This window comes from Sebastes fasciatus, chromosome 3 (assembly GCF_043250625.1).
Source record: "Sebastes fasciatus isolate fSebFas1 chromosome 3, fSebFas1.pri, whole genome shotgun sequence".
NCBI classification, from domain to species: domain Eukaryota; kingdom Metazoa; phylum Chordata; class Actinopteri; order Perciformes; family Sebastidae; genus Sebastes; species Sebastes fasciatus.
Window position 1 is genome coordinate 11972902 of NC_133797.1, and position 25246 is coordinate 11998147.

At 39.5% G+C, this 25246-nt stretch overlaps 1 protein-coding gene across 1 annotated transcript in view; it reads right to left on the minus strand.

Annotated features, from left to right (window-relative positions):
* Nucleotides 1-23265, minus strand: part of pkd1a (polycystic kidney disease 1a) — a 77775-nt gene extending 54510 nt beyond the window's left edge. Inside the window, exon 1 of the mRNA XM_074628956.1 lies at nt 22709-23265. Coding sequence (XP_074485057.1) covers nt 22709-22983 — 275 coding nt within the window. The 5' untranslated portion in view covers nt 22984-23265. The remainder of the gene's footprint in view (nt 1-22708) is intronic.
* Nucleotides 23266-25246: the final 1981 nt, after the last annotated feature.

Below are 25246 nucleotides of genomic sequence, written 5' to 3' on the forward strand. Positions count from 1 at the left end.
TATTCGCCTGGCTTTCTGCGGCGGCCATTGTCAAATCTGGTGCGCGCTTGCTCGTCCGCTAACATCGCCTAATGTTAAGACGTCACTCTAGTAACCACAAGTGAAAGCAGTGGAACTCATTTAATTGGGTCGTTTCTCCAAGGTAACCTGCAAATTGCGAAATTTGATCTGCAAAAACTTGCAAAAACTCTTTAAAACCGTGTAATGGTCTAAATATTGTATATTTGTGACATCACAAATGGACAGAAATCCTAACGGCTTGTTTCAAACGCATAATTTCTGAATACGGGCTGTGTGTATTTCTCTGTATATTGAGCGTTTTGATAGTTTAACAGTATTTATATAGCACTTAAACCTGCTTTATAATATAAAAGACATGAAAATCTCACTTTTTACAATATGGAACCTTTAACCATCTCGCGAGAGTTTCCCCAGCTTGCGGGTTCCCTTCTAGACTATACAGTTTAATTGACAGCTGATTGGCAAATAATCATTTTGTGTCAGAAGGGGGCGGGATGTCTGCCAATTTGATTGGATAGGAATTTAAACAGGTTTACAAAGTGAACTTGTGTTATCAAACTTCTGTACATAATCTTTGAACATTTAGCCATTCCAATAGACACAGGGAGTTAAAGCCCACTGCCCTAGAGCTACCAAACACCCCAAGTAACATGTAATTCTTTTATCAAAATTAAATAATGAAAATCATCCAAATTAAAAGGGCACTCTTTCATGAAGTTGGGGGACTCACGTGAGACAGATTTTTAACAGAATGGTCTAAATCAAAGATGCAGCAAAAACACAAGATCCTACATTTCCCATAATGCAACCAATATCAAACATTTGCATGACTCTTCCTGCCGAGTAAATGCCAACTTTCAAACATGTAGTTTGTAACAATGGCTTTGTTTGTAAAAAAAACAAAATGAGTAACCTGACCTTTAGGTGTAAAAGTAATAAAAGTAATAAATAAGTAATAAAGTAATAAAATGTTCAAGTGACACGTTGAGTACTGAGGCCAAAATGATGTCTTTCAGCTTTAAACCTCCAGTGACAATGAAGCTGTGAGTAGCCCAATAATGTCATAAGTGGTTTAATTTGGCTAATTGCGTTTGTGAGTTAATGGGAATGATTTCCAATTAAACAGTAGGAAATAAACCCCTGCGGAAGAAGACGACTGATGAGGAATCTACTGTAAATGTCACTCGCCCACATTCATACATTCATGTATGGCACTTCATTAAATCATAGATTTCCTTTTTGTTTGATTGTTTCTTTATTTAAAATGAAAAAATATATATACAATATATATAATTTGCAAGGAAATGTGAAGGAGAATTGCCTAAAAACACTGTTTTTTTTTGCACTTTGTCTGGATGCTTTTGATGTTTTATGTAAAGCACTTTGAATTGCCTTGTTGCTTAAATGTGTTATAAACCTGCAAGCAGACACACATTCTTCAGCTATGTTAGAGCACATTTGATTTTCTTCCTTTCATTTAAAAATACGTAATTATTGGAAAATAATTAGGGTTGTCAAAGTTAATGCAATAATAACGTGTCAACGCAGATTAGTTTTAACGTCACTAATTTCTTTAATGCATTAACGTAATCGGTTCAGAGGTTGTATGTTTTTTTTATCAAAACTAGAGTGAAGATACTGGCATCATATGAAACTAGAAAACCTAAGGAATCCATTGATACCAACCATGTCATACTAGCGTATCACCAAGTAGACTAAATAACGCTCCAAACTTACGCTAAATTTTGGTGAGGAAAAACTGTCATGGGCATTTTCAAAGGGGTCCCTTGACCTCTGACCTCAAGATATGTGAATGAAAATGGGTTCTATGGGTACCCACGAGTCTCCCCTTTACAGACATGCCCACTTTATGATAATCACATGCAGTTTGGGGCAAGTCATAGTCAAGTCAGCACACTGACACACTGACAGCTGTTGTTGCCTGTTGGGCTGCAGTTTGCCATGTTATGATTTGAGCATATCTTTTTTATGCTAAATGCAGTACCTGTGAGGGTTTCTGGACAATATTTGTCATTGTTTTGTGTTGTTAAATGATTTACAATAATAAATATATACACAAATGTGCATAAAGCAGCATATTTGCCTACAATCATGTTGATAAGAGTATCAAATACTTGACAAATCTTTCTTTAAGGTACATTTTGAACAGATAAAAAAAATTTGAAATAAATTTGCAATTAATAAAACGATTAACTATGGACAATCATGCAATTAGATGCAAATAAATATTTTAATCGACTGACAGCCCTAAAAATATTACAAATGCACAAACCTGACCAATAGGCCTACTAGAGTTTGAGGCCAGTACTGATATCAATATTGAACTGTACACTGCATACACTGTATTAACGGTATGTACAGTACACAGAAGCTAAACACTATCATACCTGGAGTCAGAGAGACACCAGCAGAGAAACGAGTCAGGAAATGAGAAAACTGAATTGGTTGAACTGTGGAGGTGAGTCGCCAAGACAAGGAGAGCAGAGACGAGGAGGAAGCAGCAAGACAGAGTCAAAGTTAAGTGGCTTCGGCCTCTTGTGTGTTCACACAGCAAAGCCTCCGCTGCATGTGAGAACGGGAAAAAAGCGGAGAGAAAAAACAACAACAACAAGGAGCCAGGAGACAAGAAGCCAGAGGTTGTAAGAGGACAAAACGCACCGTGTGTGAGAAACGACAAGATACTGCTGGCCTTGAGTGTGTTCAGTAGACACTAATTTCACGGCAACAATTAAAAATCAAAGTCTAAGACAGGAAAATGTGTGTTTGAGTGTATGGGAATGTAGACCCCTTTCTTCTCTCTCTCTATTTCTTCCTATGTGTGTGTGTGTGTGTGTGAACAGAGCAGGACGCCCACTCCCAAAAGGAAACATCTGTACATTCCAGACAAGCTGTGTAAGAAAGATGGAGGCCGAGAGAGAGAGAGAGAGAGAGAGAGAGAGAGAGAGAGATCTCTGCTAAACCCATCAGCAGATGAAACAGGACAACATTTAGATGCTCCACCCACGAGCTGATCATTCACACATTAGGCTGACACCTCTCCTGATGTAATGCTTTCAACATCGATGCCAGGTGTGTGTGTACATCTCCGCTGTATATGGAAAGATTCTTTCTGACCTCACGGGCGACGCTGCATAGACAAGAAGAGATTAAGTAGAGAGAAAGTGTGTGTGTGTGTGTGTGTGTGTGTGTGTGTGTGTGTGTGTGTGTGTGTGTGTGTGTGTGTTTAACATGACCATATAATGTGACCTTCACCATGTCTATTAGCAACAGGCTCCCGTTCTCTCAGCTACCTCTGGACACACATGGTTTTACTTACACACACACACACACACACACACACACACACACAACACACACAACACACAACACACAACACACACCCACTGACACGCACACACACACACACACTCAGTAAAGCCCACTTGAGGTACAGGCCTGCGCACAAACACACACACACACAGCACACATATGGTTCTGTTTTACTAACGGTGTGGCCAATGATCTAACCACTCCTTATAAGGCCTGTCTGGTGCCACTTATTCTGAGCTGGAGGATGAGAACACACACACACACACACACACACACACACACACACACACACACACACAGTCCTCATTGACTACTCCGTGCTCGGGCAGAGGGAATGACAGAGGAGGAGTGGGTATGGGCTCTGGAGAGGAAAAAATAAATCCTGAAGGGACAGAGGGATGGAGGAAATGAAAAAGACAAAGAAAGCCACTAAAGTAGATTTATATCTGTTGGACTTCTTCCGCCTTCCCTCGGCACAAAAATGAGAAGAAAGAAAAAAAGTTTGGTGATGAAAACTGTGATGTAGGTCTGATCGTAGGACAGATTTGGTATCTGCTGCGTCGTGGTGGCGGAGTGGTCCAAGTCCCCGTTAAGTGAAGGCCAGCGCTCCACTAACCCACTAAACACAGACTGCTCTGTGGTCGCTTTCATCCCCCCTCAGCCTCCCTGCCCGATTCCTCCGCCGCTCTCTCCCTCCCCCAGTCACTTCTCCCAATTTCTTTCCCCGTTTTTCCTCTCTGCTGCTTTGTTTATGTTCGAAAGGCTGGGCCGACCTATATGACGGGAGGGGAAGCAGGCGGGACGAAAAGAAAAAGAGGGGTTAGAGATGACGGAGTTAGCAGAGGAGAAGGCAGGTGTGAAGGGAAAGCAGTAGAGCTGGACGATACACCTATCTCCTGATTCGATACTATGATGATACTTGGGTGCCGATTCGATATGTATTGCGATTTTTAAGTATTGCGATTCGATATTATGATTTATAGTGATTTTTGTTAACTTTTTTAACACTGGACCATGGGAGAAAGTTGAATCATACACTTCTAGGGACTTTTACTTTGGAAAATATCTAAATTAATGCATTAAAATGTTTGATTTTCAGCAGGTATGTAGTCAGAGATGTCCTATAGTCAAATATATCAGTCATTGTCAGGAATTATTTATTAAACTTTTCCAGCAAACCAAAAATCAAAGAATAAAGACATTTTCTTCACAAATTAGTGGTATTTTCTTTTTAATTTATAAGGGACATGTAATGCTTTATACTTCTGGTGAATATAATCCAATCGATCTTATTTCCATATATGTATTTTGTATATACAGTTCCCTTTGTTAACACCTTATTTTGAAAACTGGATGTAGTCACACGTGTATACTTCCTCTAACTTCTCCAAGTCCGTCCCTAGCTCTCCCCGTCAGCTCCGTTCCCTTTATACATCCATGGTCAGCTCCTTTTGAAAGCATTTAACATAAATGTCAGTATATGGGTGTTCTACAGTTGTAGCGTCAGCCCATTTGACCACGGAGATGAGCGTGACGGCCGGCTTGATCGGACAGGAAACGTTACCGCAATATGGTAACGTTTCCTGTCCATGACAGAGTTACCATGCAGCTTTAGCCGTGATGTCTAGCTCTGCTTTTCCTGGCAATGTGTGAAACCCAAAATGTTTCCATACTTAACTGTATGTGTAGTGTTTACCACGTTGGATTTAAAATGTGAGGTTGAAGGTCGTATCCACGCCGACCCTTCGCTGTTTTGTATGTCCTCGTTGCGGCCAGCTACGGTTTGTTTTGGTTGACGGATACGGAACGGATATGATGTCACGTTAATCAGACTACAACAATAAAAGCGGTAACTTCCTTCTACCTCCGCATAGACTCAAATGAAGCAAAAATATCGATTCTGGCATAAAAAAAAATCTATGTCAAAATCGTCTTAAAAAATTGCGATACATTGCTGAATCATTTTTTTTCCCACCCCTAGAAAGCAGAGGATAAACTGGGGGAACCAGCAGTGAGCGACACAGGCCGGGTCTGGAGAAACAATCGCCCTACTGTGGGCTGAATGTCCCATGGGCGTCTGTCGTAGCTCAGCCAGTCTCCTCCACACTGCTTCATGTGAGCGCTGCCAGTCGGCACCTCATGCCTGGGCCATAAGTTGGGGGGAGGGGGTCTCTGGAGTAGTTGGGTACTTTCCCTACTGATGGAAGAGAGGGAGCATGAAATTAGGGGAATGGGGCGAGGAGTTGGTGAGACGGGGGTGTTGATTGAAAAGGTTTAGTCTAAGAAGCCGAACATTTTGCTTCTCGGTCTGTCTGGCTGGGTCGCAAACACTCTCCTCTCCTCTCTTCTCCAGAACATTCTGTCCATTTTTCCAGCTGCTGCTGCCTGGGTCGTCTGGTGTCCAGCTGGCAAGTGAAGGGCAGCTGTGTGCAGCGGTTTAACACACTCACTCACAGACCAACGCACAGACATACACGCACACACACACCCTTACATGCTGTCAATGAATGCAGGAAAAACAAAACTCCTGTAACACTGGCTCGCGCTCATTGCTCACTCTTTTTCTGGTAAACGAAACTGCGTGAGTCCTACATATCTTGAAGTCGTATACTGTGGGCTTAAACCAAAAATGGGTCACGGGCCTGCAGTGTTTCTGGGGTGTGACTACAAAAAGGGAAAAAAAAAAACTAGTTATTTCAGCATCATTTCAATTTAAAAAAAATGTAAATTGTAGACTATATTGAGAAGGGCTGTCAAAGATAACACGATAATAACACGTTAACCCAAATCCGCTTTAACGCCACTAATGTCTTTATCGCATTAACGCAATTGATCTTTCGGTGGTTGTAGTGGGCTCATTTTTAAAGCTAGATTGAAGATACTGGTATCATATGAAACTAGAGCACAGTGAAGACCTGAACACAAGTTATATTCCCAGAGTCTTCCCTCTCTGCTAAACAGTATATTTTGAACAGATAAAAAATATGTGATTAATTTGCGATTAACTATTTTAATCGATTGTCAGCCCTACTATTGACATTAAACTGCAAAAAGTCATAACATAACTCAAAATCTAATTTATACAAAGGTGCAGATGAATTTTCTTCCCTACTTGTTTTTATGAATTTGCACCAAAAGAAACTGAATGGCAATGTCAAGCATTAGAAAACTCGACTTGTTTTATTTCCGACAGTGTAGACCAATCTTTCGCACACTGCTGCAATCTACCGTTCAGTCAAAAGTGTGTACCAAAATAAATGCAAGCACCTGTCATCAGCAGCGATTTCTCTATCATTAATATCAAAAATATCAACCAACTTATTGAGACAGTAGTCACAATAAAGCAACAAATAAACAAATGATGTCCAACGCAAAACACCAAAAGCTGACTAAAATAAATAGTCAAATTGAGCACACAAAAGTAATCCATATAAATGTGCCTTTGCTTTTGCATTTTGTAAACAGCTGTCGACTTCAGCTGTGCTTCTTTTTGCCATCCTCTGCTTCACTCTAAATATTCATGGGTACACATGGTCTGTGTGTTGTATGTGCCGCACTCATTCTCACCCTACGTACTGTTTTCATAAATACCGTTTTGTGTGTTTGCATTGTTTATGCATCTGGCTCCTTGTCTTTTGAATTCTAAATATTTAAATGTAAAGGAGGGCTACATTTGCATTTGAACTGCAGGATTATAGATGTGAGACAACCAGTTGAAACCTGCTAATTAAATGTTAATTTCTGAACTCAATTATCATTTCTTTTATGTCAAATATTGTGGAAATACATTTAAAAAATGCTCACTACAGCTAATTAATAATGAAAAAGGTGTTTTTTTACAGTATGTCCTTAACTTATGACAGGATGCTGTCAATGTAAGAACATTAAACGTTAAGCAGACTTTGCCTTTGCTTTGTAGTATTGGCAGAAAATAGATTCCACCCAAATGTTGCGCACATTCATGAGAACATTTCCATAAAGGGAGCAAATTAAAATATGAATGTGTTTCAGTGTTTCCATCAACTATTACTGTGTTAATATTTTCAAGAAGTAGTGACAAGATTACATAATTAAGACAACATTTATGGTATTTGGAATAATGCATTTGTCCACACAGGCTTTTCATTCTATGTTTATTGAGCTCTCTGGTGAAGTGGAGGGATACAGCGCATTCAAACTCAACAGGAACAGGAAGTACATACCATAAAACAAGACTAGCGCGGTATCCGAAACCGCATACTATACTAGCAGTATGTACTGATTTGGCCAAAATGTACTATGTAGTATGCAGTATGCGAACAAAAGCAAAATGTCCAGTCTACAGCCATGCTAGCTCTGTGTGGGTGACAGCCTTGCTTTGAGCTAACGTCAGCATGCTAACAGGCTCACAATGACAATGCTAACATTCTGATGCTAAGCAGGAATAATGTTTTACCATGTCTGTGTCTGAAATGACCTCCTTGTTCCCTCATTCACTACTCTTTATAAAATAGACACTCAATTTACCCTAAAGTGAGCAGTTATTATGCTTTTTTCCTTTCCTTTAGTGTGTTACAGACAGTATATATGTTTTTGTGCTGCAAAGTTACAAAACCCAAAGTCCACGCCAAAGGGAGTTACTCTCCCCCACAGAAACACTGCTCCTGAACTGCCTGAAACCTCTTGCTTGAAGTCCTGCCTTTTCTTCCGTAACGGGGTGATGTCACAAAACATTTGCATAATATCTGCCTAGTTACTAGTTTTCCACTCCCTCAAACAAAGCTAGTTAGAGCGGAGCTGGAGTGGAGTCCATAGAGTTTGGTTCAGTTGACCAATCACAACAGAGTGGCCAGCTGACCAATCAGAGCAGACTGGGCCTTTTGGGAGAGGGGGTGCTGCAGCACAGCAAGTATGCGAAAAATAAAGCATTTTTTGAACATTAAAGTATGCAAACATGTTCTAGTAGAAACCCAAAATACAAAAGTATATATGTATGTATGTATGTATGTAGTGAAGTATGCACTTGAAAATAAGCATTCCCCTTATGAATCATCACAACTTTGCGTCAACATTGCATTGTGGGATTGTTAGCAGAAGGTTTTTTGTTCCGTTGTGAATTTTTTAGGGCACTATCGTATCTAATGCACAAATGTACTCAGAATTCAGTCACTTTGGATGTAAAATAACAAAGGGTAAATGTAGTAACATAGCCGATCTTCACCATCTTAGTTGAGTGTGGTAGCACGCTATGTTTTTCTTATTAGCACTAAACAGAAGTACAGCTGAGAGTGTACTCAGTGATAAACTTAAGCCTTGGAGAAACTGAATGGCTGATCTGGCGTCTTTGGATGACCTTGACAATGCCACACAGACATGGTGATGATGGCACTCTTTCTTTTCATTGACAGGTCTAAAGACTGGGGGAGCCGGGGGGGATTACATGCAAACAGCTGATTAAGGACTTGTCTGCATTTTGTGTACATACTGGGTGGAAATCAGGCTTTTGCACACGGGCAGGCGCAGATAAACAATGTTTCAGATACATAAAACATAATCATGTAAACACTGCTCTGTGTCTCTGAGAGTATATGCATATTTCGAGCCTCGAATCTACACAAGGTTTGGTGTGCAATTGGCCCCAGGCAATCAGGCTGTGTATGCAGCACTGTATACTACAGTGCTGCATACACAGCCTGATTTTTTTATTTGTAAAAGCGGGAAGCTCCGCATAAACTGATGCAACGAGTGAAACAGAAAGAGTAGAGAGCATGACAATGAAGTATGTCAGCATTTCAATGAGCCTCCAACACCAGCGAGACAAGCAAAGCTGCAGCTGCCCTGACAGCACAGAGGTCGGCTGCTTGCTGGCACAAAAAAATGCAGGCTAAAATGACTAATTGAGCTCGGTCCTCCACACCATGAGCTAGGTGACGGTCTGCGCCACTTCATCTTCTGCTCCCTATTCTGCTCACTGGTCTTCGGGCTTGCTTTTCTAGTTGCATCAGTTTCATGTGTCACTTTCAGGTTCACTGGCATGAAATAAATAAGACTAAAATGCCCCTTTTTTCACTTCCTGCCCACACAGATACACACATATGGATCCTCTGTGGACTTAACAAATCAGAGGATGCAGAGCCGAGCTGGAGCCTGCCATCTCTGAGCAGCTGTCAATCACTCGTGAATTCCGATCAAACGGTCAAACTAGGCAGCATTGATCAAATATGAATCAATATTCTGTTACTGTAATGCCTATTTCTCTCCTCAAATGTATTCATAAACATCTTGTAGTGTACTGTTTAGCTGTAAAATGAGAAAGTTTGTGACCCGGCAGCCATGTTGAGATCAGATGAGGAAATACCAAGCACCGCCCACCAGCTGGAGCACACTTTCTCATTTTACAGCTAAATAGTACACTACAAGATGTTTCTGAAAACATTTGAGGAGCGAAATAGGCATTACAGTAACGGAATGTTAATTCATATTTGATCAGCGCTGCCTAGTTTGACTGTTTGATTTGAGTTCGCGAGTGATTGACAGCTGTCTCCGTTGAATGAACAGCCAATAGGAACGCTCTCTCTCTGAAATGACCTGTGATTGGTCAAAGTCTCCCGTCACGGGCTAGATTTTTTTGAAGCCTGTAAACAGAGCCATGAGGAGGTGCAGAAGTCTAGTTTTCTCTCAGAACACTTGAATTACAATATGCTGAAAGGTTATTATGGAATTTTTGCCAAATGATGCCAAAAATATTCTGCCTACTGCAGGTAGAAGTGTGACAAGGTTACATCAGAAAACGGCATGGGACATTTCCCGTTTAGTAACGTTCCTTCACCTGAAGATGAAAATGCAAAACAAGCTTTTTGTTATGAATTATGTCATGACATTGAAGACTATAAACAGGGTGTGTTCACAGGCACAGTTTGCGTCAGTTCAGGGGGCTCACTGAACCCCCTAGAAATGCATCTTATATTTTTTATAATAACGCAGAACTAATAATTTATTGTAATGATGAATAATATTGACCTTGTTGCGTCTTCTTATTGACAGAATAAGAAACCAACAAGGTCAGAAGATAGATTTGTGGTCTTTTTATGAATAAAAACATCAGACACTCTCCGTCCACACTGAATCAGTTAAATATGCACTTTCTGTAACGTCATGTAAACAAACCACGTATCCATCAACTGTGGCTCGAGATCAGACTGGAGACGTAACCGCTTTAAAAATGGGTGAGTAGTACCATCTCTCTTCCGACGTTTGTGTTTTTTAAACAGAAAACACAGGTTTTATACTGCGATATTTACTGAAAATGACAAACAATACAGTCAACAGTAGCCATATGTAATCTTTCAGGCGATCTCTTGGTGATCTCACTCCAGCCAGCTGTCATCTTATTTAGGTGTTTGTAGTGAAATGAGGAGGTATCAAATTGATAAACTAATCAGTCGTTCCTCGTCCATTGCGGCGCTTTCACCGCGAGCGACAGGAATAAATAGAAACAAGGCGTCACACAAAAGTCCAGCTCAAACACGCACGCTGCACGGCGCTTTGTTGCTCGTGGCCAGTTAGGACGTCCCAATAGAAAACAATGCAATCAAACTGATTTTGTCACTGACGCTTGCTTGCGTCACATTCCGTTTGGAGGGTGTAATATTTAGGCTACACGCATCCCAATACACGAGACCTCTCTGCGTTGTACAGATCACATTCCCTCTAGATTTTTGTTTGTGAACCCCCAACCTTTAAGTTCAAACTGCGCCTATGGGTGTTTTTCTGCCATGCACACACTACACACACACACACACACACACACTAACACACTCTTGTCATGGCTGTTTATATCTAAATCCAGTTATCACTCCACTCCTTTCTGCGGGTAAAGTAACAACAGGGAGACAACAGGTTAAGTTGTTTTCTCGAGCTGGAGCAAAAGTCTAATGTTCCCTGTGCGGTGAACACCCTCTCACTGCCGAGCACAACCCAGTCCAAAGGGTAACATTTTAAATTGGCTGCATGAAAAACATATCATGATCTATAGGGCATTCATTATGAAGAGATGTAAAAAAAAAATGCTTGAGTTTATATAAGCAATATCTACACTACAGGTTAATCCTCTCTTGCTTGATCGTTCGTTTCTATTCTTCTTTCATCTTCTATTCACATTAAAATGCAGTGCAGAGATTAGACATTGCACAGGGGAATAAAGGTAAGCTTCTTTAAACTCAAGGCAAAAGTGAGCATGGCTCACATACACTCGCTCACTGCTTCACCCCTGCTAAAGTAGGGCCAACGGTTTTGCCCTTTTGGAAAAATTACAAAGATTTTGGGCACCCTGGACTTCTAACCCCCAAAAGGCACAACTAGGCTTTATGCAAATGTATGTATATATAAAACAATGACAAATATCATCCAGAAACCCTCACAGGTACTGCATTTAGAATACAAAATATGCTAAAATCATAACATGGCAAACTGCAGCCCAACAGGCAACAACAGCTGTCAGTGTGTCAGGGTGCTGACTTGATTATGACTTCCCCCAAACTGCATGTGATTATCATAAAGTGGGCATGTCTGTAAAGGGGAGACTCGTGGTTACCCATAGAACCCATTTGACCTCACATATCTTGAGGTCAAAGGTCAAGGGACCCCTTTGAAAATGGCCATGCCAAGCTAGAATGACATGGTTGTTACCAATGGACCAGTATCTTCACTCTAGCCTTAAAACTGAGCCCGCTGCAAGGTAAAAATGCAAGTTGCTATAATGCGTGGCTGTTTGGAACATACTGAGCATTAGGATGAACTGCAGAGCAGAGTGGTGGATTATGCTACAAAAGTGATTTTATGGATATTCTTACTGTCACTATTTGAATCCACTGAAACAGGATGAATTCTAGCTTCTAGGCACAGCTGCTGTTCTCTGGCGATGATCAAGTCTACATTGCATGTTTTACAATGCAATGTTTTTGCATTATCACTTTAAAAAACATTAGTGTCAGTCAGTTTTTATATTTTTAGCTCAGGTTTTTCTGTCAAACCTTCTCTGCATAATGCAGTGGATGAACAAGGTGATTGATGTGGCTGATCATTTCACGTACTTCTTTTAGGGCAATTTAATAGCATCCATTTTTCACTGTCAACCATTGCTTAAAACTAATTAATACACATGGCGCTTGATGGTGTAATTAAAGTAGTTAGAGGATTTATGTGAAAACAGTAAACTCAATAAAGACAAGACGCTTTTAAAGAGGACCTATTGTGCTTATTTTCAAGTGCATACTTGTATTTTGGGTTTCTACTAGAACATGTTTACTTGCTTTAATGTTCAAAAAACACTTTATTTTTCTCATACCGGCTGTGCTGAAGCACCTCTTTCCACCCTCTGTTTGAAACACTCTGTTTGAGCTCCTGCCCCGCCCCCCCTCCTAAAAAATCCAGTCTGCTCTGATTGGTCAGCTGGCCCACTGTTGTCATTGGTCAATTGAACCAAATTCTTCAGACTCCGCCTCAGCTCTGCTTGAACCAGCTTTGTTTGAGGGCGTGCCAAATTAGCCGCTAGGCAAAGTGTGTTACTTGGTGACATCACAACGTTACAGAAGAAAAGGCGGGACTTCAAGCAGAGCGTTTCAGGCAGTTCAGGAACAGTGTTTCTGTGGGGAGAGTAACTCTCTTTGGCCTGGACTTTATAACTTTATATAACACACTAAAGGAAAGGGAAAAAACACAAGAGCATAATAGGTCCACTAAAAGCAATGCTTTATGGGTCAGTGTGATCAAATATCTAGCTCAGGCAATTTTCTGGCACAAAACAACCGCATTTTATCCTCTGCGTTACCCTGTTGGCTCCCGGTCTGTATATCTGTTTCTTTTTCAGGCTTTTCTGTCTGTGAACACACAACATATCTGGCAGAGCTTCGGCAGGAAGAATTGCTGCCAACTATGCGAATGATGCCCTCATGTGCACAAGAACGTCTGTGACAGAGCACAGTGTATTTTGAGTCAGCCGTCGGTTGTATTGGTGTTGGTTAGTGAGAAGAGAGAAGGGTTGCAGTGCTACAAACTTACAAAAGTTTTAGAAACATTCAAAGGCAAAGGACCAAAACACACACACACACACACACACACACACACATATACACACACACACAGAGGCCTTCTTGCGAAAATGAGTTCCTTCTTCAGTCTGCCGTGTAACCACCACCCCCACCACTTAAATTAGTTAATAATGAACCAAGACATTTCTGTTACCAGCAGTTAAAAATTACTAAGCACATGGACACACACACACGCGCACACACACACACACACACACACACACACACACACACACACACACACACACACACACACACACACACACACACACACACACACACACACACACACACACACACACACAGAGAGAGAGAGGAGGAGAGCATAGGAGCTGTCTCGTCTTCTTCTTCTCTCCCTGTTTCTTCCCTCTGGAATGTCTGTGCTTCTGAGAGTGATGTCATTAGTTACTATTGCCATGGTAACACAACAAATTCTCCCTCGCATATGGCCGGTAGATTCAATCTTTCCTTTCCCAGTCCATTAAAGCCAGTGTGTGTGTGTGTGTGTGTGTGTGTATGTATGTATCGGTGGTTCTGGATGATAACCACCTCTGGAGGAGGAGAGGAGCAGAGATAGAAAATAGAATTTGATATTGAGTCTCGTCCATCTGACAGCTGTGAAGCCTCATTCAGGACCGAGTGCAAATCCAGATAGGCTCCCTGTAAATAGACTTGTCTCAAAAGCTCATCGCCATCCCTGCAGTGTGTCTGTGTGTGTGAACAGTATGCATCTCGCTGTCGTGGTAACACCACACAATTCTCCTGAGCAGGGCAGATAGGAGCATCGTTGCGTCCAAAGTTCCACACTAACATGCCTTTTAGTACGCTCAAACAGTATGTGAGATTTTTTTAACCTTAGTATTAAACCCATAGTTCATACTATTTCTGGTGAAAAATTACAGTATGCAACACTGGACACTACGGCGGCATAAATATCCCACAATGCAATGCGGTTCGACGACAACGTTCATAACAGACTTCAGCGGACAGCTGTGTCATCATTAACGCTTCAATTTAACTGTACTAAAGTATAAGATTTCACTCTGCTAGGTGTAATATATATTTAAAATTAATTCAGACTTTGATTCTCACAAACCGTCGTTTTGGTCACATGATGTTGGCACAGGTTACCATGGTTACACGTCTCCAACCGGCAAGGAGGCTCTCAGGAAGTGACAAAACGTAAATTACTGCTAAGTGCGTTCGAAAAGATACCTACGACTGTTTAGTAGTATGTATGACAACGAGGGTGCTGTAATTTATCAAAACAATGTTCACGTCCTTTTTGTAAAATAATTATTGAACTGTTCGTCATAACTTTTTTTTATTTGTGAACAAATATAATGAATGAAACATTATTTAAAAGTTTTTCTGAATCTGCTCTTCTGATTTATAGAATATGATTTTACAGGACAAACATTTCCAGAAGAATTAAATGTTCAGACGAAGTCTGTGATAAATAATACAAATAATAATTTAACTAATAATAATAATGGTCCAAAATAATGTAAAATGTCGAGTTTTAAGTCAAAAACCTTCAAATTTTCTTGGGGGAGGACGACGAGTATGATAGAGGTCTACTATAGAAGATGCATAGCCCAAAAATCACAGCTGATTATGACAGACACAGTTTAACATGCTTAAAGAAATAATGAATAAATAGGAATAAGTCGCAAGAGATTGCTGATACCGACCGATACACACAACAACATGTGAATAAGGGGAGTACCGGCAGTTATTTTATTCCACTTCAAGCACTGACCGTAACTGTTTCCTCTGTACATGCGTTATTATTATTATTATTATGCACTTGATGTTTTTTTTTTTTATATCGATAGTTTTATGTTTCTCAGTTTTTTGTTTGTGCTCTGGCCCTCATTAAACAATATTTTAGCATAGCTGTGAGTCGATATTAACATTGAACAGTAACTTAGCAAAAAGAATATACTGAACACAGTGTGCTAACCTGTTAGTGTTACCGTGGTAACATTATTAACATGCTGAAATGCTAGTATGTCAGCATGCTGTGCAGGTAGTGAGAAGTGAACTGTGGGTCTTTTTTATTGTTCCTTTTTTAAATGCAATACATTAAAAAGGTCTTGTTGATTTTTATGTAGGTGATGATTTTTATTTATTTTTTTTCAAATAACACATCATCAGAGCTTTTAGAAAGGCACCGAATAAAGTATGGCTTTTCCAGAAAAAAAATTATTATGATTGTGAATTAATCTTTTTAAAAATGTTGGCGGGTTCAAAATGAATGTTTTGTTTATCTCTGTGGAAAATATCTGACGTTTGTTTCCCACTTCTAACAAGGCTTGTGAGCCAATAGTATAACGTGGTATCACGTGGTATCTCTGGGTCGTCAGTTAGTGTGGAAAAAACGGATAAATGGCTGAGATTGACGGTAAGTGTCTGGCAACAACTTGTTTTGAAGTGAATGCAATGGAACGGGGGAGGGAGAATGCAACATCTAGTGGCTGAATGTTATCAATAGCACCTTTAAATTATGTGTTGCCAAATAAATTGATATATTACACCAATCCCTTGGCTTCCACTCTGGACTAAATAGATGTTCTAAACTCTGTACTTTCAGACAAATGTTGACTGAATTTCTCATTCACATTCTTTGTCTAACTGTCCCAAGACAGACACAGCTCCATGATAAATTGTGTCACAGCAATCTGCATACTAAACGAAGGCTATAGGGACTTTAAAAACCTGAGTGCAATCCACAAGAATGTCCCTGAAGTGACTCCAGAGTTGCATAAACCGGCTCCATGAAGTGCTAAGAGATTTTTATTATGTGTGTGGGTTGGAACAGATGGACTGGTGTGTATCGGGATTGCTTTTCTCCAACTGCACTCTGCCGTTTGTATCTAAAACATTTTAATTTGAGGCCAGGCAGGGGCACAGAGGAGAGGAGACGATACAGCACTGCCTCCACTTCTTATCAGCGTCTAACCTTTAAATTAATCAGATGGAAATTTGTTGCTTTTCACTGAAAGGAAAACTGTGTAACAGTACAGTTTTGTGGTAGCCAACAGCTTTGTGACATTAAACAGAAAACATGCTTGAAATTCAGTCCAGACTCACAGAGCGTGTGTGCATATTTAAGACTACATACAGCATCATTTAGAGTAAAATAGTAACATCTCAATACTTCTAAGCTTTTATGAAATAGCCTTTTAAAATCTGGATTTTTCTTATTGGATTTTTTTTTTGAGTTTTTAGCCTATGACAACATAACATTACACAGACCAGTGAAAACGTTGTCTTTGAACATGATTCAAAATGAATAGAACACATTACACAAGCACAAATTTCCAAATTTGGCTAACATGATTTTACCACAGAAAATTCCTCTGAAATTTCCTGTGATGAAATCAAACACTCAACATGCGCCTGCCTCTGCTGAAACTGTTTCCGGCTTCCTAATATAGAAGAAATCGACCTGTCATGTGATCAACATATCACCATATATACCATATATACAAAACCTAAACTCTATATAAAAAGTGTCTCAAGATAATTCTGTTATGATTTGACGCTATATAAAAATAAATTGAATTGAAAAGCAGTGTATCATACTGGCTTCTTTTCATCTATTTATCGTAAAAAGTAAAAGACTAAATAATTGTGCATAAAAAACATTGAAATCACTGCAATATTGACAACAATTCCAGGGTTTCCTGCAGTGTTTTATAGCAAAGGCACCTTGCTGCCTCATTTGAAATAAGAAGCGCCACACCACAGTTATGATGGTTTATTAAGCTTCAGGAAAAATGAGCGAATGATACGAAGCAAGCGTTCAGTTAGTGAGGCGTCATCTATTATCTATGTTGATAATGAGGTGAGATGTGTCAGGATCTGAATGCCTTAATTGTGTAACTACAATAGAGATGAAACAATTAGTCAATTTATCAATTAGTCAATCAACGGAAAGTCCATCAGCAACTATTTAATCAATGAATCATTTGAGGTCATTTTTCAAGCAAAAATGACAAACCTTTTTCTGGTAATCGCTTATCAAATGATGTGATTACTTTATTTGTCTCACTTGATAGTAGGGCTGTGTATTGGCAAGAATCTGGCGATACGATGCGTATCATGATACAGGGGTAACGATTCAATGTATTGCAATAATGTAAGCAAGGAGATATATTGCGTTCTAATTTTAAGAAAACTGTCATAGTATAAGACACAACACCACATGTATAAAATCTGAATAAAAAAGTCACTGTGAAATGGCTACTATGGGAACTAACATCATTACACATGAATACAATTGGACTCATTGGAACCACAAGAGTCTCAGCTTTCCAGTCATACGCAACTTTGGAGCGTTATTTAGCCTCTTGCCAGGTGGCCCGTCAGATATTTAAGAGGTTAATCAAAAATCGATACAGCGCTTTGGAGAATCGTTACAGTATCGAAAGTTATCAAAAATAATTATTGTGATACTCATGTGTAGTGATATTTTCTACTCCCCTATTCCCCTACTTGATAGTAAATGGAATATCTTTGGGTTCAGACAAAACAAGCTATTTAAATATGTCTCTTTGGGCACAGTGATGGGCATTTTCCGCTACTTTTGGAAATTTTCATAAACGATTAACGGGGAGAATAATGAACAGATTAATTGTTGCTGAAATATCAATAATATACAGTGCAAGTATGTGCTTCATCTCCCAGCCCTTCAATGGTATCATGTACGTACTGATATTGTGAATGAAAGCAGGAGTAGCTGAGTCTGTGTGGAGCTTCAGAGTCGCAGTGGCACACAGTGTAAACTTCAGGCTGACGCAGCATTGAGTGAGTGAGGGAGTGAGTCAGTGAGTGAGTAAACCAAACGGCAAATGTGTGCTAATAGCATTCACACCAATATGGTGTCATACACTCTTGTGCATAGGCACACACTATCTTTCTCTCACCCCCTTCATAAACACACACACAAACACACACACACACACACACACACACACACACTACTACCACCAGCACCGCTGTTAGCCTATTATTCATTTACAGCGTCCCTCCCAGTTGATGGTAAATGGACTTGGACTTATATAGCGCTTTTCTAGTCTTCCGACCACTCAAAGCGCTTTACACTACATGTCAGTATTCACCCATTCACACACACATTCATACACTGATGGCAGAGGCTACTAAGGTGCCAACTTTGCCCATCAGGATTTAATCTAAATACTCATTCACACACCGATGGCTATGCCTCCGGGAGCAATTTGGGGTTAAGTGTCTTGCTCAAGGACACATCGACATGTGACCCGGAGCAGCCGGGGATCGAACTACCGACCTTCCGATTGGTGGACAACCTGCTCTACCCTCTGAGCCACAGCCGCCCGATGAGTGAAGGACAGACTTGACAACGAACCAAGTGCAGATCCACGGTTTGTTTACTTCTCCAAGGTCTCAAATTCACACACATCAGTGACAATAACAAACTGGACTGACACCACCGAGAGAGAAAACAGACCAATCTGTCATATTCATATTTGTGAAAATGAAACCTAAAAAATAAGGGCTTAAAGCTGCAGTCGGTAACGTTGAGCAAATATGATAAAAAGTTAGAAAACTCTCACTATATCCTGACAGTAGTGGCATTTGGAAGATTTCACAGCGCTGAAGGATAACAACCAATCAGAGCCGAGCAGTCTCTACTGTTTAGCTGTAAAATGAGAAAGTTTGCTGCAGACTCCTCGACTCTGATTGGTTGTTTAGGTTCAGGCGAAATCTTGCAAATGCCATCAGGAACACTGGGAGGAGGCAGATTATCTGTCTCATGCACTACTGTCAGGATATACAGTAGTGACAGTTTTATAAAAAATAACTTTTTTATCATATTTGCTCAATGTTACCGAATGCAGCTCTAAATGACCTTTCTTTTCAAGTTCTAGGCCTTGTTTTTTATCCTATTCTCATACCTAAAGCATCAGTTTGACACTATTTACTGGAAGGCACGCTGTGAATGCACTGTTTAAAGATTCATGGTAGCCTTAATGAGACGGTGAGAAAGCTTACTATCTAATACATTACATCTCTCTGCCTCAGACAGTCTGGCCATTACCCTGACAACTACCTGTGAGTAAATAACCTTTTTTTGTATTCTTTAAATCAGACCTGGGCATTGTATGGCCCGCATGCAAGAACCAGCCCTCGTGATGGTTTTGCCTGGCCCGGGAGGTCTCAGACAAAATGAAATTGACGTGAGAGATGTTTGAAGTAGCGTCACCTACTACACGTCTATAATAAGTCATGGACTGCTAACGTTAAGTATTTTTTCACGGAGGTTGGCGGTAAAGCTGTGTTCTTAGTTTGCAACGAACATGTGGCTATATTCAAAGACTACGACTTGAGCCGCCACTTCCGAGACAAAACATGCATAAAAATACAGAAAGCTATCTGGAGATGAGAAGGTGAGAACAGCTGATGGATTGCTATCTAAGCTACAAACGTTTTTTTTACAAAGCTGCATGCAACGAAAGAAGGAAATGTAAATGTTAAGTTTTGTTAATGGAAACATTACTACCCAAAACAGTCAGTTCTGTACGGTTAAGACTTGTGCATATAATTTTCTTAATAATATGCTTTTTGGAGTGATTTTCAGTATAATAAATGATGAAAAATAAGTGCACAGTCTGTTTTCTATAATTTAATGTAGTGATAAAATAGAGGTTACGTCTGAAAGAATGTTTGGCCCCCGGCAACAATCTGGTATTCTCATGTGGTCCCCCAGGAAAAATAATTGCCCACCCCTGCTTTAAATAATGAATGGAGAGGTAGCACAGACCAAGCACTGCCTGCAGCATTATAAAACGAATATCCTTCACAGTTCTCCATTGGATCTTGGCTGGATGTTTCTTTCCTGCCACGGTCGAGTTAATTAAAATATCTGATTTGAATTGATGCCTATAGGGTTGGAGCAGCAGACAAGAGGCCAAATTAGCAAGGACAGTATAATGTTCACAGTTAGTCACCCCCACATATGGCTTCTGCTGGTACAGTCGGACGCAAGGAAGTTTATCTAGACTGATGCAATTAGCGCACCAGTAGAGTCTGACATGATTAGAGACAGATCCTGCAGCAGGGTCTGCCTCTAATTAACGTGGCACCTAACAGAGCGTTCTTCCTCTCTTATGCAAATACTATCACTAAATCTCAAGAGCTATTTTTGGAAGCCCGTTGAGATGAGGGGAAAGGTTTAAATCCATTCAAAAATAATAACAAATATGCACGCTGCCTTTAGCTGTGAAGAATTACAGTTGAAACACACAGTTTTACTTGCTTCCAAAAATTTAAACAATATTCATAGGCTTATTATTCAGGTCTCTGTTCCAAAATAATGTGCATTATTAGCCCTGATATATTGGGTAAATCTCTAACATAAATAAAAGAAGGTAGTGTGAGGGGAAATTGATAACATATGTCGTCCGTCGGCGCAGAACAGAATGTTCTCGCTGCAGCAGCACCAGAGGCTGAAGACTGCACCACCAACACCAGGCTCACTCCTCTGGTGACAGACTACATTTAACCAAACTGAAACGCACACACGCACACACACACACACACAGTGCCACTAGCAGTCTGGCCTTGAATAGAAGTCTGCGCCACACAAAAAAAGTATCTTTAAACTCTTTTTTTAAAGTTATTATCCTTCTGTGTATTCAAATGTTACATGTTTTTCTTGAAATATAACTTATATATTTTTTTCTGTCTTTTGTTTTTAACAGCCTACTGTACACTGGTGCACAGTGCAGGTTCAATGCAAGTTTGTCAAGGCCACATTAGTCCAATCGCCACATCCGTCAGAGTGCATACGCCTGGCTCCGGCAGCAACAAATGATTCTTTTCATCATTGTCTAATCTGCTAATTATTTTCTTTGAGGGAAAATGCAGTCCAAAACACAAAGATGACCAATTTCCAATGATAGAAAAATTCATAAAAGCAGTAAATACACAAATTTAAGAAGCTGGAACCAAAAACATGTTTGGCCTTTTTGCTTCATTTCCAGTGAATCGTTATCAAAATGGCTGCTGATTAATTTTTATCTGATCCATTGATCCACCAATTATTTTGGCTCCACATGACAACAACAAAAGCACAAATAAAACAAACTTGGATAACTATTATTCTATCAATTTTGGATGATGCAAAAAAAAAGAGGGATGTGGTGTGAATAATAAAAACATGGTAAACCAGCCTGTGACTCCCAGTTATTGGGCACCAAATGGCAAACAACCATCAGTATACACAAAAAATCAATTAATATGTCAGAAAATAACCCCAAAAAATATAGTGGAAAATAATAAATGGTATCTTATTGCTTGCTTGCCATGTTATCAGACTTAATTGAATGTATGTATGAATGTTTTTTTTTATTTTCCATAAGAGTAGGTTTAAATTAGGGCTTGTAGTTTTGGTCTTTGACTTAGATTTCTTTAGTCGATAAGTCGTTTTTTATGCTTTTTTTCATTCTCAATTACTTAGTTCCAAGATAATTATGAGCACATCGCTGGTAAACAAGATCTAAAGTATAGTGCTTTTGTGTGGTTATTTGTGGAGAAACTCAGTTTCACAGATTAAATCGATTAAATCAGCTAATCGATTAGTCGACAAAATCCTATGAGAGTTAGTCAACTAAGAATTTCTTTGGTCGAGGACTTAGATTTTTTTAGTCGTTTTTTGTGCTTTTTTCATTCTGGATGACTTATTTCCAAGATAATTATGAGCACATCGCTGGTAAACAAGATCTAAAGTATAGTGTGATTATTTGTGGAGAAACTCAGTTTCACAGATTAAACCGATTAGTCGACAAAATCCTATGAGCGTTAGTTGACTTTGGTCGAGGACAGCCCTAGTTTAAACTATTCAAACCTGGTTAAATTGAGTTAATGTACTATATCATCCACTGTACTGTTAAATTAGGGCTTTGGTCTTTGACTTAGATTTCTTAAGTCGATTAGTCGTTTTTTATGCTTTTTTTTCATTCTGAATGACTTATTTCCAAGATAATTATGAGCACATCTCTGGTAAACAAGATCTAAAGTATAGTGCTTTTTGTGTGATTATTTGTGGAGAAACTCAGTTTCACAGATTAAATCGATTAAATCAGCTAATCGATTAGTCGACAAAATCCTACGAGAGTTAGTCGACTTTGGTCGAGGACAGCCCTATAGTTTAAACTATTAAAACCTGGTTAAATTGATGTGTTAATGTGCTCCATCATCCACTGTGCCATCCCTGATCCCTGCCCTCCTCCTGTACTCACAGCACGCCGGTGGCCTGCGGTAGGTCTGCCGCTGCCGGGGCCCTCTCCAGCCCGAGGTTGGAGCAGTTGACGACGCAGGCCGGTGGTGTCTCCGCCGGCGCGCAGCTGCAGTTGACCGGACACGGGCTGCAGCTCCTGCCGCCGTCCTCCTGCGGCCCGGAGCACCACGCCTCCAGGCAGCACAGCGCCACAAGCAGACTGGAGAAGAAGCTGAACCTCGGGACGCAGACGCCATGTTTTCGCTTGGATAAAGTCTGTCCATTTCCACAAGGCATAGCTCAGTCACATCTCATCGCCTCTGATGGTGTAAGTCCTCTCAGTCTCTGGGAAGGAGCAGAATAACTCAAACACACAACACGCGTCCTTTAGTCCAGGCTCTCATGTGAGGAGAGGAAAAGATGAACTCTTGGACACCGTTATCTCCTCTGCTGTTTTCTGCTTTTTCTTCTGGTCGGATCCACTTCTTCTGAAAATCTAACGGAACTTCTTCCACAATCCTTTCAGGGGAAAAAAAAGTTTTGGAAAACTTCCTCTCTCCTCCTCTTTCCACTTGATGCACTTCACTGAGCCGCCGCTGAGCGCTCACACACACCGCACACAGTCCTCAGAGTAATAATATCATACTCTCTGTCTGCTATTGAACACAACTTACAAACAAAAACAAAAAAATATATATAAATAAATATAAATAAATAAATAATAAAATCAAATAAATATATTATTAGTCATTAGATGAATGACTAATAATATATTTATAATAATAATAATAATAATAGTAATAATAATAATAATAAAATGAATATATTATTAGTCATTAGATGAATTACTAATAATATCTATTTATTATAATAATAATACAAAATAATAATAAAAATATATATATATATATTATTAGTCAATAGATGAATGACTAATAATATATTTATTATAATGATAATAAAATAATAATAATAAAATAAAATACATATATTATTAGTCATTAGATGAATGACTAATAGTATATTTATTATAATAATAATAATAATAATAATAATAATAAAATGAAATAAAATAAATATATTATTAGACATTAAATGAATGACTAATAATATATTTATTATCATAATAAAAATAATAATAATAATAAAGTAAATATATTATTAGTCATTAGATGAATGACTAATAATATATTTATTTTTTTATTATTTTTTGTAATCTTTTTTTTTTTTTTGTAAGTTGTGTTCAATACCAGACAGAGAGTAGGATATTAGGCCGTGTATAAAGCCGTAGTGTTCATATTTATTCATCAAGTACTACTTATACCTGCAGTAGGCAGAATGTTTTTGGCATCATTGGGCAAAAATTCCATAATAACCTTTCAGCATATTGTAATTCAAGTGTTCTCAGAGAAAACTAGACTTCTGCACCTCCTCATGGCTCTGTTTACAGGCTTAAAAATATCTAGCCCATGATGGGAGACTTTGACCATTCAACGGAGGCAGCTCTCAATCACTGGCAAACTCTGATCAAACGGTGAAACTAGGCAGCACTGATCATATATGAATCAATATTCTGTTACTGTAATGCCTATTTTTCGCTTCAGATGTTTTCAGAAACATCTTGTAGTGTACTGTTTAGCTGTAAAATTAGAAGTTTGCTCCGGCTGGTGGGCGGTGCTTGGTATTTCCTCAACTGATCTCAACATGGCTGCCGGGTCACAAACTTTCTCATTTTAAAGCTAAACAGTGCACTACAAGATGTTTCTGAAAACACTTGAGGACATTACAGTAACAGAATATTGATTCATATTTGATCAGCGCTGCTTAGTTTGACTGTTTGATCGGAGTTCACAAGTGATTGACAGCCGGCTCAGAGACGGCAAGACTCCAGCTCGACTCTGATTGGTTGTCTTCCTCTGGTCTGTGAAATCTTGCAAATGCCATTAGGAGCACCGGACGACACCGGATGAACATGATATAGTGACCGTTTTATAAAAATAACTATTTTTACTCATATACGCTCCATTTCTACCTATCCACTGCTGCTTTAATAATATTTGTTCCTTCTATTATCATGGTCATTACTGGATTAACCTGCCAGTGGGCCTCAAGCCTTATGGGCCCCTATTAACCCCCTGATTAATCACATACAGGGATTTATTGAGGAATACGTAGCATGTATATTTGACACAAGCCTGGGGAGACAGGTAATAATTCAAAGGTCCTTTGACATTTCAACCAAAAATTCTCCGCAGTAGTGGTAGCCACATGTCCCCGACCAAATTTGCACTTAATTCCAAACCAATTTAGTTGGCAAAACCAATTGACATCCAATGAATAACATTAATATAATTCATGTGTCCTTTGTGAACCCTGAGGGTCTGGGGCCCCGGGGTACTTGCCTGCTTTGCCCAGTTGATAATCCAGCCTTGCTCAAGATGTAAAGTTCAATATGTTCATTTATAAAATCGTTTCAATAACAATGCTCCTATCCTAACCAACCAACGCTGATGACAGAGCATGGGAAATAAACACCCGTGAAATAATATGTTGTTTACCA